Source organism: Ictalurus furcatus, chromosome 15 (genome assembly GCF_023375685.1).
Source record: "Ictalurus furcatus strain D&B chromosome 15, Billie_1.0, whole genome shotgun sequence".
Lineage (NCBI taxonomy): Eukaryota > Metazoa > Chordata > Actinopteri > Siluriformes > Ictaluridae > Ictalurus > Ictalurus furcatus.
The window spans coordinates 23,596,095-23,613,277 of NC_071269.1; the positions used below are offsets into that span (position 1 = coordinate 23,596,095).

At 37.8% G+C, this 17,183-nt stretch overlaps 1 protein-coding gene across 4 annotated transcripts in view; it reads right to left on the reverse strand.

Annotated features, from left to right (window-relative positions):
• Nucleotides 1–1,265: 1,265 nt before the first annotated feature.
• Nucleotides 1,266–17,183, reverse strand: part of l1camb (L1 cell adhesion molecule, paralog b) — a 60,634-nt gene continuing 44,716 nt past the window's right edge. For 3 of the 4 annotated variants that reach the window (XM_053642652.1, XM_053642653.1, XM_053642656.1), the window contains 11 exons: nt 16,819–17,044; nt 16,331–16,446; nt 15,525–15,786; nt 14,497–14,619; nt 14,111–14,287; nt 11,982–12,095; nt 10,300–10,443; nt 10,014–10,145; nt 9,376–9,448; nt 8,992–9,003; nt 1,266–6,498 (listed from right to left, as the gene is read on the reverse strand). In XM_053642652.1, the coding sequence (XP_053498627.1) occupies nt 6,216–6,498; nt 8,992–9,003; nt 9,376–9,448; nt 10,014–10,145; nt 10,300–10,443; nt 11,982–12,095; nt 14,111–14,287; nt 14,497–14,619; nt 15,525–15,786; nt 16,331–16,446; nt 16,819–17,044 (1,662 nt within the window). In that variant the 3' untranslated portion in view covers nt 1,266–6,215. The remainder of the gene's footprint in view (nt 6,499–8,991; nt 9,004–9,375; nt 9,449–10,013; nt 10,146–10,299; nt 10,444–11,981; nt 12,096–14,110; nt 14,288–14,496; nt 14,620–15,524; nt 15,787–16,330; nt 16,447–16,818; nt 17,045–17,183) is intronic. The other variant, XM_053642655.1, reaches the window with a different exon arrangement.

Consider the following 17,183-nt stretch of genomic DNA (forward strand, 5'->3'; position numbering starts at 1 on the left):
ATATATATATATATATATATATATATATATATATATATATATATAATGCATGTGAGCAATGTCATACTTTCAGGGTTTGACCTTTTGACCTCTGTCAATCCGCTAACGTTAATCCTGCAGCAAGGTTTTGTTCTTTCTCACAAATGACTCTGTTCGTGTTTCAGTATCAACTGATGCACTCGAGTGTTACAGTATTTAAAGGGGTGAGAAGGGGTTTGCGGTGCTGTACGGTTTTAATTTTATTTCCTACACGATTTAAGAATTTTGGGGAAAACGTGTGATGTGAGTTTGGTGTGATGGCATAAACTGTCATGAATGTAGGTGATTAATAAAGTGGGCTTGAGAGGAGTTCTGCTGTACATTTTTGCATTAACTACCACACTATATAAATGTTCATACTTTTTGATTTGTTCATTTTTAAGTCTGTTTCCATCCTCCTTTATTATCATGGAGCTTGGAAATGGGGGGAAAAAGTCATAAATTTGGTGTTTTTTAAATATGTCACGTTAAATTTTTTTCTTTTTTTTTGCTACAGTTATTTGATAAAGGTAAATTTTTGCTATTAGGATACTTCACTTTTAGCGTAAATTTACATAGAATATATATTTTCTAGATATGAATTTAAAAAATTAATATGTAGCTTTCAGATTGGGGGAAAAAAAAAAAGTTTTTACAATTGTTTCCATCCTTTATTATCATGGAGCTTGGAAACGGAAAAAATGTCATAAATGTGGTGTTTTTTAGTATGTCACGTTAATTTATTTATTTATTTTTGCTATAGTTATTTGATAAATGTAAATTTTTGCTATTCAGATGCTTCACTTTTAGTGTAAATGTTCATAGAATATATATTTTATAGATATGAATAAAAAAATGTATATTTAGGTTTCAGATTTAAAAAAAAAAAAAGTTTTTACATAAATGATTTTAAAAAATTATATATCAAAATGCACTAAAAGGTATTTAATGTGACTCGAAATGCGAAATTTATATTCAAATACGTTCGTCGGCTTCGGCGCTCCACACTTTATCACTTTATCGTCTCTTGTGATAAACCTCTGACATGGCTGCATCCCGAATCGCACACTAATGTGTGTATTATTTAGAAAGCAGCACTAGTTAGCTAGCTAAGCACTGAGCAGCTACTAACTTCAGAAGTTTCCCAGCGACTCGGTGCGGCTTCGTCCCAAATCGCGCACTGCTGAATCTAAGGAGCCATAACACGTAGTGTATATTTGAGAAAAGAGGAAACACTGAACACCATGTTAAGTTGTGTTTTTGAAATTCTGTTTTTATTCATGCGCAAATCCACAATTAGCATTAAAACAGGTGGATGGAAACACTTTTATGCAGCGCTTTTGCTCATTGTTACAAAAAGATGTGAGTAAACTAACAGCCCTGAGAGCGCCCCTCTACAGGAAGAGTTCCTTCACTTCACTTCATTACACTCTTTATTACAATGTACAGAAACAGTAGCGAAGCTTCGTGATTCATTTCTTAATTAATAATAAAAAATAAACAAAAGACAGAAGGCTGCATTCCCATTTCCTACTCTTCTAAACGTATTATCAAACCTGCGAAATGGCGAAATAAAAACAGTGCACGTTTATATAAAAACATCCTTCCGCCGAGAAAAAAAGAAGAAGAAAAGAATGGAAGCGAAATGCTAAATGACAATCTTTACGTTTATTTACATTCAGAAAGCCTCGCTGATTCTTTCTGGCTGCCTGCTCAGCAACTCATCTAATAAATTCACTAAATACTAGCAAGAAAACACAAATTAAAAGGGAGGCTTTACAGCTCTGCATGTGCCGATGTAATCGACTAACTATCACAGTTTACGATATTATCGTGACGTGGCATTTCACTGCTCTAATTGCTCAGCTGTCGTAGCCAAAAGCAAGCTGCGGAACATAACCGAATAGCTAAATAACACTCGCTAGCAAGTTCCGTCAGGTTGAGCTAATTTAGCCAGCTAAATGTAAACATAAATACAACTTGTGGCAATTGACACAAGTATATGACTGTTTGTGTCAATTTCTTTGCTGTAATAACTAGCTAGCTGACACACAAAAAGTAAAAAAAACAAAAAAAAACCAACAAGCTGGGTAACATAACTGACGAGCAAGTTCTGTCAGGTTGAGCTAGCTAAATGTAACTATAAAAAAATGACTTACGGTGATTGACACACACAAGTATGGTCATAGTAAAATTTTGCTTCAATAACCAGTGAGCCAGCTAATAAAAATGCTACATAGCTCATTATATAAGCTGTCTGTGAGGTTGCATTAGCGTTGGCTAGCTAAGTGTAACTGTTGGAACACTTTCTGTCAACCAACAAATGCAGCTACGACTGTTCATACGAACCGTAAAGAGTGTGTAAAACAATCACTCGCTCCTCAGCTCGGATACAAACCGCTCAGCTTTTTTTTTCAACCCTATCCCTTAGCTTTTGTAGCAATAAACATGCTGGCTAACACAACTGACTAGCTAGATAACGCTAGCTAGCAAGTTCTGTCAGGTAAATGTGACCGTAAAAATAACTTTTGCACAACAGTTGACACACAAATATGACCATCAGCATCAAATCTATGCTTTAATCACTAGCTAGCCAACTAACTAATGCTAGCTAGCACGTTCTATGAACTTCCTGACAGGATGTGCTATGTTAGATGGCTAAAAAATGATTTGTAGTGATTGACACACACAAATATGACTATTGGTGTCAAAACATAGTCAAGGTCAGTATGATGCCTTTGAGCTAGTGATACAGTATGTTAGCTAGCTAATCGTAACCACTGGAATCATTTCTGGCAATAAACAAACACAAATATGACAGTTTATAAGAACCATAAAGGAGACGTTAGCTATCAGAAAGCTGTGTAAACAATTCCTCAGTCAGGGAAACGATCCAGTCTGCCATGTTGTCCACATTTAGATGGGTCATTCCTTCAAATTTCCATCTCCATGATAGCTAGCAGTTAGCGAATCCACGTTTTAGCGTCTTATCTGGTTTAAAACAGAACGCTAAAAAGCTAACAATGCTGAAACAGAATGCTTTTCATTCTCTCCACTGAACGCGACTGACTTTATCTCCACCCGCGCCAACGTTTTCCTCCCGAGCGGAACTCATGACGGTCATTTTTTTAAAAAAAGTCTACGATAACCACATCACGATCTATCGCACAACCGATTCTCGGCACATGCCTAGCTAAACTACTATCTCTTAGTGACTCATGCTTGGCGTTATCTCAGATGGACAGATACTAAAAAGACAGATGGAAATAGAAAATAGAGGACCAAAAAAAGAGCCATAGCTCTGTAAGGCATCATATTCAAATTTCAGCATTAAGAGGGGAAACAAACAGGCACAGCCTTACAGACAGATTCGCCATATCATTGTCGAGATTCATGCGCTTAGCATCTGCGGCTAATAGAGCTCAGTATTGGTTCACAGAAATGAAAAAAAGTAATTTTTTTTTTTTTTTTTTTTTTAAAAAGCAGAGATTTTGGCTGGGGATGTTTGACCTTATAGCGAGTAGCAACAAATACACTACTGAACACCCTGCGGATGACAATACACCGGTAATGATACAGATATATGATTCCTGAATTGTTCAAAAGTAAGATATGGAGATTAATAAAGGAGTCAGACGAGTACACACCGTACATGTAGGCATAGAAGATACATATGCTGCTATAGTACAGTATGGTATCATTATTATATTATTATAATGCTGGAATGAACCTAAACATGACTGAATAATTGTCCATAAATGTTGTAAATTAAAATAATAATAATAAAAAAATTCATCAAATTAAACTGTATAGCAAATGTATTTTTACCAAAAAAAAAGTAAAATATCTGCTTATGAAAGACTGATGTGACCAAAAAAAAAAAAAAAATTAAATATGTATATATATATATTTTAAATCCCTAAGGCATATAAGATACATATGCTGCTATAGTACAGTATGATATTTTACACAAACTGTCTTAATGAAATAACTATGCATTAATGTATAGATTAAAATAAAAATGTATAGGAAATTATGGGGGGGGGGTCATGACCAAAATGTAGGAAATTAAAATGCATTTGACCAAACAAATAAATAAATAAATAAATCAAATACAGAAAGATATAGTGCAAAATAAACACACACCCGCTTATGTAAGACGGATATGATTATTGTGACGGGGAAAACAAAAAATGCAGTATATAATTATTATTATTTTTTAAATCCCTAAGACATATAAGTCATCATTACCACTCTTGATTCTTTTAAGTCCCTGACTCTGATTTCTGGGGGAATTCTGGATTATTCATAAATACGATGAGATGACGAGACGTAATAAAACAAATAACGCCATTTCTGATTTGTAACGTTCCTTATGAACAAATGAACGTGTGTGTGTGTGTGTGTGTTTAATTTCATTATTACACTCTGTATCAGCATGCTAATATAATGTTACTGTAACGTCAGCCATTTTGGGGGGGGAAAAAAACCCAAACCATTACAACATTACATTTTGTAGTTTAGTTAGTACGGCGTATTAGTATGAAAGTATTACAACACGTTTTGCATTATTGAGGGTTTAACAGGGGGTTGACGGGGATCGATGGGAAACGTTACAGGAGAAGATGTTGGAAAGCACACACAGGCTAGAACGGGAGGAATAAATGTCATGCGTTTGTCCTGTAAACACTGATCTGGAATGTTTTCTATTCGTCGTGTCTTTTCTGAAGGCCTGGAAAGACAAATCTGACGAAATTTCACACCGCAATAATTCAGTTCGGCTCTGTGTGTTGTACGGACCTTCCTCACTCACGCCACAGCTCCGCCCTGACCACGCCCCCTTCGTTAATATTCACACTATCCCCGTTTGTTATTGCGCAACACCTACGTCACACGACTGTCTGGCCACTTGTCGAATGAGCGGAGGACAGTATTTTAAAATAAACCTAACTTAAATCTACTTCACACAACATGTTCACAGTCGTATCGCCAAGGAGACGATGATTTCTACACACAAGCATAAAACATCAGCATCACCTACGTTTAATTCGGGACTTTGGCTTAGAACAAGTTAGTTAATTAATTACATACTGTAAATATTGTAGCGCGTTATGTTTTTGAGAGGCATAACAAAGATTGTGAATTTAATTTTTCTTCACTGTTATACACTTGTTTTTTTTTGTTTGTTTGTTTGTTTTTTCCTTGTTTTCTAGTCACGGTTCCAGTTTTCCTGAGGTAACGACTTCCTGATTTCTCTTCAGTTTGTCACAAATCATGTATTTCGTGTACTTTTCGGCCCTGATTTACTAATACCGCAAAAAACGCGTACTAAATTGTGTGTGCGATCGGGTCAATTAGCCACGACGAGTTCAAGATGTTCAAAGTTGTAGTATTTAAACTAAACCTTAAGTAGCGTTAATGTCAAGTAGACTGTTTCACAATGGTTGAATACTGGTGCAAAAGCTATACAGTATATTGCATGTGTGTGTTGTAAAGTAAAGTTATGCCTGTGCTCAAACACACAGAGAAGAAACACACCAAATTACATATTCATTAAGGCAGACATGGCAGTTTTTTTTCACATATCACAGATGTGATCCTTCTCCATTAATCAGCGCAATCTTTTCATTTCTGGTGTTATGAAGCGTCCATGCGAATCTTTCATAAATCAAGATTTTAGTGTGTATCTGATGTCCGTGGTGAGACTAACCACTAGACACGTTTCCTTCTTGGAGATATGTGACCGGTGCTACATAGCAGAAAGGGGGCGGAGCCATTAGAAGTCACTTCAGATCGATGCCCAATACGCTGAAGTTGCAATCTGTGAGTTGATAGCTTGGGCGGCCATTTTGTGTCGTAAGATGAGAGGTTGTTCTGGAGTTCAGTGATGTCACTGTTGGATTTGGGGAGAAAAGTCTATCCAGGCCTTTAGACTAATATGTCTGTGTGTGTGTGTGTGTGTGTATTTAATTGTATGAGCGCGTGTGTGCTTTAAAAACTGTTAACGTTATCGGCAGTGATGGAATATTTTTCGGTCCCTGTATGTCTTTTTTTATTTTATTTATTTTTTTAAATTAAACTTGCTAGTCAGAGAATAAATGATCTTTGTTTACTTATGAATGAAAGCCAGTGCTAGGACAGGTTGATCTCTCCAGCTCAGTCTCTCTCGTGATACGGCAGAGTCGTCCGGTCGTGTCTCAGTTCCCCCCGAAGACGCCAGTGATGGAGGTGGAGAGGTTGCCGCTGCGTGGAGGCTCCATGCCGGGGTTGGTTGGGGACGGGATCCCTGAGCTCTCGTGCTCTCCGTGCGGGTACGGTTGCGTGTCTCTGCGGCCGCTGTACTGCCCGATGAACGAGCCGTCCTCGTTGAACTGGATGTCCACGCTGTCTCCGTATTCCACCAGACTGTCATCACTCGCGCGTTTCAGATCGGGACACAGCGAGCGCTGGCTGAAAGAACGCTTCTCGTCATTGTCGCTGCTGAATAATCGAATACACGCAAATCAGATCAGGACAATAAGCAGATTAGATGACGTCAGCTCTCCTCATTCGAACAGACAGACGCTGTTGATCTCGCTATTGATCACAGTTTGTAGATTAGGACAGTCTGCTCTTCCTCGTTTGGAACATTAATTATTACTATTCAGGAGATTACAGGCGTGTCATAACAAATAAACCCATTATATGAGGCAAATGCTGACGTATTTTGGGCGATGTAACAAAAAAAGTGGTATGATAAATAAATAACTCAAGTCAATAACTATCATGAGATCAAATTTAAGAAGAATTTGTTTGCTTTCGAACTAATATATCCTTTAATCAACAAAATTAACACTGGCATTATCAAATGACATAATAAAACACATACTAGAACTGGAAAATAAATTAAGCATATATATATATATATATATATATACATATATATATATATATATATATATATATATATATATATATATATATATATATATATATATATATTAAAGATGCAAATAAGACAGCTAGGAATAAGCTCTCAGGGTCCTCATTATTATTGATGCAACTAACAACCTGAGATTCATGGCTAGGGTGTCTAGGGCAGCCCATAGAACTGTCTGATAAAAAGTTGTGAAATTTGGCACACTGATTGGGGAGGGTCTAAAGAACATTCTGACCAAATTTGGGTCAAGTGCTGCCAACAGGTCCAAACTGGGTCAAATTTCTGCCTAATTTGGAAGTATGTCTATGGTCATAACTTTTGAACCGTGTGTCCAAAATATATACATTTTTAATTTCATCTGAGTGCCATTTCTGCTCTTCCTCCTCCTCCAAATTTTGTGCAGTCTTCAGCAAACATCATCTTGGTTGACATCATCTTGAGACCTGTCTAAACTTGCACAAAGTGGGTAAAAAGAAAGGCCCAGACTGGTGAGAAAAACCCTAAATGTCTTTTCTGAGATGTTTTTTTAAATTTCAAGAAGAAAAAAGGATTTCAGGTCAGAGCAGTAGCAATCATGACCACAGGTCAATGTAGCAACAGACAACTCCACAGGGCATAGCAGTAGTGGCAGCTGCAGCAGCAATGCCACCCTGCTGCCCATTTGTTCATCTAGACCAGGGTTCAGGAACCTATGGCTCTTTCAGTGCTTGCCTATGACTCAACGGCAGGGAAAAAAAATAAATAAAAACAATCACGAATCACTACAGCGAGTGTGTCGATTCAATGAAAACTGTACATATGACATATTTAAAAATATTACAGAATTCATAATCGATGCCCGTTTGTCATGTATACACCAAACAATCGCGATGAGGGACAACAAGCTCAAATTTCACTGGATAATGTGGAGCAGGGCGGTAATTTCCCGATCCAATTCAGTTTTTTAACAAAGGGGAAATGGCTAAAAGAAAAAAAGATGATGAGTATCGTCCTTTCCGGTAAGAATGGACAGACAAATTTGCAAATTTGGAAGTTGCATTAATGGTAAGTAGTGTTCAATTTACTCGTACTTACGTATTGCATCTTGTATTGAACTAAACGAAGTCCAAGTGCCACCTACAGGCCTATTAGGTGAAGTGCAGGCTATTAGGTCACGCAAAATGTGAGCTTTATTGTGGGCCTTTATTACGTTACCACTTTTTTATAATTATGCAATAGTAGTAAAGATAATAACTAATAATAATAATAAGCCATATGTAAAAACATAAAAAAATATGTTTTTTTCCTGGCTATCTAAAGAAAAAATCATAAGTTAAAAAAATAAATAAATTTTATGCCAGGAAAGAAGACTTCCGACCTCTGATCTAGACCTTTCCTCCTACAGGCAGAGAATTCCATCACTGACTGAGGTCAAAACATACACATCATGAGTGAAAATACAAATCACTCTTAAATGCCTTTGCCTAAAGCTATGGCTCTGCTTTCCTGTGATTGCTTAGGCAACAATTGTAGCGTGTCTGTGAATGTGCGGCTCACTGGGTCTGGGTGCTTGGCCCCCGGAAAATGCTGCTTGCATTTGTTGTTGTTGTTGTTGTTGTTATTATTATTATTATTATTATTATTATTATTATTATTATTAATTTTATTTATTATTTTATTTTGGAGACACGGTGGCTTAGTGGTTAGCACGTTAGCCTCACACTTCCAGCGTTGAGGGTTTGATTCATGCCGTGGCCCTGTGTGTGCGGAGATCGCATGTTCTCTCCGTGCTGCGGGGGTTTCCTCCGGGTACTCCGGTTTCCTCCCCCAGTTTAAAGACATGCACGGTAGGCTGTTTGGCATTTCCAAACTATCCATAGTGTATGAATGGGTGTGTGAGTGTGTATGTGATTGTGCCCTGAGATGAACTGGCACCCCGTCCAGGGAGTACCCCGCCTTGTACCCCATGCCCCCTGGGATATGTTCCAGGTTCCCCGTGACCCAGTAAGGAAAATGGATTATTATTATTATTATTATTATTATTATTATTATTATTATCAAACATATGTACTTACCTCTCAAGGGATCTGCATTGTGTCAGCATTTGGGAGAATAAAAATATCATCAGGCAAAGTCTCAGTGTTAATGTTAAACACTTGACCACTTGAAGAATGTGTTCTTTAACAGTGAGACAGTTTAGCTGTGTACTGCATGTAATAAATCTGCTCGCTTAATCCTTTTTAAACGGTGGCAGTGCTGTATGTATCATTATTAACACCAGAATGGTTGTCGTCTCTTAATGACTAAACCCTGGTATTGACTCACTTCTCTACTTGTCGTAAATCAGAACGGTACCGCTCTCGGCCAATCAGAAAACACAGTTTGTTGATGGAGTGTTGTTTATGAAAAACTGATGGAATAACACAGATGTTGTTCGCCCTCTGGAAGTAAACCGGTACCTGTACTCTCCAAACGCGTCATCCTTCATGGGTTTCGCATCAGAGTCGATCTGTCCTTCCTCTTTATCCTTCACTGTAATAAAGATGAATAAAGATCAAGATTTAAAGAGTGATTGTTTGAGAAATTATAGAACGAAAAATAAGTAAATAATTAGAGTAGAAAAGAACAATTTGAAAATGAATACATTACAGTAAACTACCAAAAAAAACAAACAAACAAACAAAAAAACAGTATACAGAATACAACACTGTGGGGACTGTGCTGTTACAGGAAAATAATCAACGACAGGCTAGTGTGATGTTTCCCAAAGTTGAGCTTCTGGTACCATGGAAAATTTCATTATTTTAAGTGTTTTATTCCTTTTATACCACAACAATTTGCCAATGATTACATTTTTTAAAATGAAAAAACCTCACATCATATCATTTACACTTTCATAGTTACATTTAATGCTGTGGAACATCCGCAAAACAACGTTAGCTCGGTTATCACTTACGTTATAGCAGCTATAAACGGCCGTTCCCTCACCAGCCTCTCTTTTCCCCAATCGCAAAAGCTCAAAATCCTGGAGGGACTGTAAATTAAAATAAGCCTCTCTGTGTGTGTGTGTGTGTGTGTGTGTGTGTGTGTGTGTTACCTGAATATTTTCCTCCTTTGCTCTTTTTGACGAAGCAGAGGATGAGCAGGAGGAGCAGCAGCAGCACCACGGCGCTGATGAGGCCGATGAACCAGCCCTGAGTGGCGAAGCCGTTCTTCACTCCTGTTACCTCTGAGCCACAGAAATAATACCACACAGTGATGAAGAACAGGTAAAGAGGTGCAAACGAGGAAGTTTAGAAAGTATGAAAAGGCATTTTTATTATTTTCGTTTGAATCCTGAGTGGCCCTGAGGTCTAAACAGGACAGGAGAGTTACGTATGTACCTGGTCCTGTAGTCTTCATATCAAATGTCCAGTATGTGAGGTTGTTGTGGCGAATTTCCAGGCGGTATTTTGTTCCTGCTTTCAGTCCCTGCAGCTGATAAAAGGCCTGCGTCAAATTCACCTGCTCTGATTCCTCCCACTGATCTAAAACACACACACACACAAAACATATTTACACACTCCGACATCCTGGACTACTGGGAACAGGACCGTTTCCTGCTCTATATGTAGGCGCATAAAGTCTCCAGACCACCAGGGGGCAACCATGATTTTGAAAGTAGCTATGCTAAAGTTCACACATACAGTAGGGTCCAAAAGTCTGAGATCACAAGTGAAAATGCTTCTGTTTGGCATTCTTATTCAATAATTTCACACAAGTTTTCATTACAAATGATATTATCAGCAACAACTTGACTGAAAAGTAGAATCTTTGAAATATTTACATGAATGTCAGAGTTTTGTAGTATTCGGTACATCCCTTTTTTCTTTTTTTTGCTTTAATGACAGTGTGCACGCGAGCTGGCATGGACTCCACAAGTTTGTGTAAAACCTTATGATCCATTTTCAAAATTCGAAAACTTTTTTTTTTATTATTTCCAGTTTTAAATCAAAAAATATAAAACCTCAGATTTTCAATGAGGTCTCAGACGTTTAAACCCGACTGTGTGTACCAGGCGGTCGCAGAGGGGAGGGTCCCACTGTATCCTGGGAAAAAAAAAGAACTAAAAGTACAGTAGGTAACCAGCATCAGAAGATCAAGAAGACGTGGAGATCATGAAGCTATCACGATGCATTTTTCTGAAAAATCACAATATCTTTTTCAGAATTTTTTATATTTGTATGTATGAATTTTTTAACATAATAATAATGATGATGATGATGATGATGATGATGACGATGAAGACTTTTAACAATGGACAATGTTGCAAAGCAGCTTCACAAAAAATATAATAATAATAATAATAGTAATAATACTGATTATTATTAGTATTAATTAATTAATTAATTAATTAATTAATTAATATAGCACTTTTTAAACAAAGTTTACAAAGTGCTTTATAGACAGGGAAGACTTGATAATTTTTTAAAATCACACACACACACACAAAATACATAAAACATTATCAACAAAAAAGAAGAAGAATAAAATACACCCTGAAAACAGTCAAAATAAAATTAAGTGAAATCTGAGGATAAAGAGAATAAAGAATTAATCAATTAAAAATGGATTAAAAGCTAAAGGGAACAGCTAAGCCTTTATTCTCCTCTTCAGTGTGTTCATGGATAAACTGCAAAAAAAAACAACTACACCGGTAGCAGCTAATTTAAAGTCAAAATTCAATCCTAAATAACGTACCTACATAATTTCTATATCATTTGTGTAGTTATAGAGTGAAATGACATATCCTGAATGTTGTCGTTCTCTCTAAGAAAACTGATTTCATGGCTGAAGTTCGGAAAAATGAAGTCATACGGTATTTAGTTAAAGCTCTACGAGCTTAGAAATGTAAAAACCGTACAGCATTGTCATCAAAAGTGAACAATTCTAAACACAGTTACGCTGATTTGATCATTCCAGGTTTAGTAGAGAGGCTAACTCAGAACTCTAAACTCTCTCATAACTCTCTTTCTTTAGTAATCCCCTTCTGCTCTATCCTCATTTCCCCCGATCCCTCGCTCACCCCCGTTCCTCAGGTAGTGGACTGTAAAGCCGGTGTTTCGGTGCCGTTCTCCTGGAACCCAGCTCAGATTCACAGACGTTTCTCCAACGGTCGCGTTGACAGAAGTTGGTGGAACTGGGGGGGGGGGGGGGAAATAGAAAAAAATAATGCAGATCAAAAAGATTGATGTCTCTCTGTGTTTGTGAAGGTAAACACACAAAAACACCAAGCTCCACAGATAGTGGAGACAAACACTTTAATTTAATTCATTAAAAAAAAAGTTCATCCTTCGGTGAAAAAATAAAGAAGATTTATAAGATGGAATTGAATTGAAACTACGCTTTGACCTCACTGCGGGAAATTATTTAGCTAATTGCTAAAATTTGCTACGACCCAACACTTTCTGATGTGCATCAGATCCTCCTACTGTTCATCCCAGGCTTTCAGAAGTTTATTTCAGGATGCTGTTCAGAAATTTACCTGAGTATTGTGTCCAAGTCTCACCCTTGCTTCAGTGATACTGTTCTGCTGCTCAGCCCAGAACTCAGGTTCTCTCACTTGGTACAAATACTCGATTCCGCACCCAGGACCGATTCTGGGTTCATTTTGAGGCGGGACTAATAATCCTATTTTATTTTGCGTTCACAATTGCGATTGCGCAATTCCATGCATCACTTTCGGGCACACAGGTTTGCGAAATGGCAGGCACCCCTTTTAGGTTCATCCATTTGCTTATGTTTTTTAAAAAATATATATTTCCGCTTAAGTGGTGAAGAACAGCGCTTTTTGGACGTATGCCATGTCACATGCAGGTGCCAGAGTACTTTTAGTCTTGCAGTGTGTTTTTCACAAAGCATTCGCTCCACAAATGTGGGCTAATTACAGCACTCCAGTCTAGAGGTCGACCAATTGATCGGTTTTGCTGGAACTATCGATTATCGGCAAAAAAACCACACGGATAGGTTTTCCCGGTAGCATCTGTCGCGGGAGCAGCTGAGAAGGGTTTGCTGTCGTTACACAGTACGAGAATGGCCTCTAGAGGCGAAATAAAAACTATCACTGACAAATTTTGTTGTGTTATTTGAAGTGTTTTTGATTCATTTTGGATTCTATTTTTATTTGTTATTTGGAGGGTTACTTTTTGGCTCAGTTTGGATGCATATGTTTTTTTTATTTATTTATTAATAGTCAATCTATAAATATTTATTTATTATTATTGCATAAAAAAAGTATAGTACATTCGCATGGTACAGTCAGAACTGTTTATATTTGTAATAAAGTTCAGCAATATTTTACTTTGAGTGTTACTGCCCAACTTAGTTATCAGTATCTGTAAAATCCAGTATCGGTCAGCAGCTACTCCAGTCCCATGAACATCTGGTTTTATATACACTACCGGTAAACGTTTAGACACACTCATTCTTTATTTTTATTTTCTTTCCACATTTTAGAATAATAATAAAGTCATCAAAACTCTGGAGGAACACAAATAGAACTATGGGAATTATGTTGTGATAAAAAATCCAAAATAGATCAAAATAATTTACTATTTTAGCATTTTCAAAGTCGACGCCCTTTTCGCCTAGAATTTCCAGAAATGTATTCTCGGCGTTTTCTCGACCGATTTCTTGAGGAATTTCCCCGAGATGCTTTTTAAACAGTATTAAAGGAGTTCACACCGACGCTGGACTCTAATCGGCTGCTTTTCGGAATATTTCGCTCCGAGTCGTCCGTTTAAACGAATATATTTTTGTAAATAAAATGTTAGTTTTCCAACGAAAGAAACGAACACGTCGGCACGATCATATTTTTGTCTACGACATCGATTTCACGCGTTTAATCACACACCTTCAGATCAAGAGCTTTTTAAGATCATGAGAACCATTTCAGTCGAGTGTCCACAAACTTTTGACCGGCAGAGTATCATTAACTTACAACTCTTTCCCTGGCATCACAGAAGTACAATCAGGAATGAATGTGACAAGTTGAACCAATCACATTACTCGGCACTCGACCGGTTACCTTCCACACATGGACTGTACCATGGTTTAGTTAAAGAGACCGATCACAGGCTCAACAGCTTTCACATTTCACAAAAGTTGCTCGAGTGGATAATTGGAACGTGAACAGAACAGGAAGCGTGTCTTTACCTCCGTCGAGTAAGGTGGTGGCATTAACGTGGATGGGTTCTCCTTCTCCAGCAGCAGTAAAAGCTCTCAGGGAGAAAATGTAGTAATTTTTCGAGTCCAGTTTGTCCACTGTGTACTGCGTCACTGTTGGATCTTCAATTGTCATGCTCTGTATCGTGCTGGGACCGTTCTCCACAACTAAAGAACATAATAATAATAATAATAATAATAATAATAATAATAATAATAATTCTCATAGCCTTCTTGATCTACTTCCTGTTTTCTTGCAGTTACTACTTCTCTGGCCCCCTGACCACACCCCCTGATCTTTATTAAAACTTCTGAACTTGATTCTCATCTCGTCCTTTATATTAGTCTAGTCGCATGCTAATTAAAATGTGACGTACACTCTTGGTGTGTTATGATGTATCCTTTCAGGATCCCGTTAGTTTTGTGAGGTTTTTTCCAGAAGAGCTTCAGCTCGGTCTCCGACGGACTCTCAAATCTCAAGTGTGAAGCCCGGCCTGGAGCTGAAAGCAGGAGAAGAGAAAGAGTTAGGGATTAATATAGCGGTCTTACAATTCTGACACACACACACACACACACACACACAGGCAATATAAGACACACTTTTAAATCCATTTTACCCACAGAATAGAATATTGAAGGAATAAACTACTATAAAATCTTCTGTGTGCAATGAGACAGTAAAAAGATCAACCCTGCTAAAAACAATACCATTACAAACCATCAGCTAACCATTAAAACCATTTCCATTATTAACAGGCGCTGTTTTCAAAAGAGGATCACATGTTTGCTGGTATGCCAAATATGTCAAAAAAGTCAACAGTTTCCATGGGGTGTGCTTATTTTTTTCACATGACTAATGTTTAATACCATTTATTTTAATATAAACATATACAATGAAAATTTGGAAAGAAAACAACAAATAATTAAGAAATAGTTTCTCTGTAAAACTGTGACATACTTCAAATCATTCAGTTTTTTTAAAAGGGAGTTTTCATTTTCACTTCATTATTTTTTTATCCTTAGGTTATTTTCTTTAAATTAAACATCAAAATTTACACAAAAATAACCACTTGAAACCACCACCACCACCACCACCACCACCAACAACAACAACAAAACAGACCCTGACCCTGTTGCTGCAAAGTGTAAACAATTTTAGTCTGTTCTTCTTTTTTTTTGTTTCCTGTGGAAGGGTTGCCAGGTCTGTGTAACCAAATCAGCACAAAAACATCCCAATTTCAAAATCAGAAATACTAAATTTGCATAAAATTGAGAAAAATCTTAAGGAAGTCATCAGAATCTAGGCTTGCTCATTTAAACAGGACGTAATGAAATAAGAAACAGCCTCGTTATGGCTTGGTCACGATAACCAGGTGGTCTCTGATGTTATTTTGCTTTATCTCACCTCCCTCAGCTGTCTCGAAGCGGGTGGGAGGAGACAGAGGCCCCTCTCCCTTGCTGTTGAAGGCTGCGATTGACAGCTCATAATCAGAGTAGAAGTCCAGACCACTCACGGTCGCCTCCTCTTTTCCTTCAACGATGATCACTTGTCTTTCGTCCTCACGCTCCATCACATGCTCCATGTCTCGCACCATCTCTTTCACCGTAGCTAGCGCTCGCTTCTTTTTCCCACTGTCTCCTCTGGAACCCAGCCTCCTCAGGTAGATCTGCGCACACACACAGTTGTAGGTTAAACTATAACATAATCTAATGTACTGTAATGTAATCTAACCAAGTGTATACAGAAGAAAAAAATAATAGTACGATGTATAATGTTAATAATAATAATGAGAATACAAAATGGCAGGAGTGACCCTTTGCGTTTTCCCCACGCTCACCCAGAATCACAGGTTCGTCTCCTGATGTTTTTTGGGACATTTTTATTTCATAATGATTTGGGGGAATATTTGGGGGAAATCTTCATGGTTGTCCAATTAAATGCCTTGCAGAACAATACATGCCCCGCCCCCAGACGTAAGTCATGTTGTGCTGTAGCAGATCTTTAACAGTAAACCTGGTCCATCAGTGTGTTTTTCACAATGCTTGCTATGTATTGCTGGATTGAGAAAGAATGTTTACAGGACTAAGCAAGAACTGTCTTTCTACATCATCTGGTTAAAAGGATAAAAGGCTCCCGATAGTCTCATTCATCTCTTCTCCGTACTGTCATCTTCGTTTAGAATAACGATTATGCCTACGTTATAAACGTACCATGTAGCCAAGAAGATGTCCACGCACAGACTCTCTACTGATTGGATTCCACTTCACCGACGCGGCTGTAGCGTTAACCAGAGTCACGTCTATTTCATCCGGTGCCTCCACGGGGACTAGAAGAGACGCAGAGAGAAAAGACTGACTGCAGCGAGAAGCTTCCTCGATCTGTAGCTGTGATTTTAGCTGTGTACCACTCAAAAGTAGGAATCATCCTGGATACTCACGTAGCAAATAAACACTTTGTTTTTGTAATTAATAATTAACAGGAACTTATGTTATAGCAGCTATAAACAGTCACTCCCTCAACATGCTCCCTCAATGTCTTTAAGTTAATGACGAAACAAAAAAATGGTAGCAAAAAACCTCTGACAGTTACAGAGATGCTGCAGACGCATTCCAAAAACTGTTAAATAAACATCACACCATGTACAAGAATCTATCTTCCACTTAGTAATTTCACATAAGAGTGAATAAGTGAAGCGTACTGTCTTCTCCCGAGTAGCCGATGCCAGCCTCTGGACTCGGTCCTTCGCCGATGCTATTCACCGCCTGCACTTTGATCTCAAAGGGCACGAAGGTATCTGTATTGTTGACTATAAACGGAGGGTGAGAAACAGTCGCAGACTGCCAAGGCTTCTCAGGGCCAGTTGCATCACGCCATGACACTTTATACCCAAAATCTTTGCCGTTAAAGTGCCTGGGCTCCAGCTCCTAATGAGAAAGAGAGAGAGAGATTTTATAGAAAGAAAAGGCTTGTCCTTCTGTCCGTCTGTCTGTAAAATACATGAAAACATATTGTAAAAATATACCGTCATGTAGACCCCATGGAAATTCTTTTTTTGACATATTT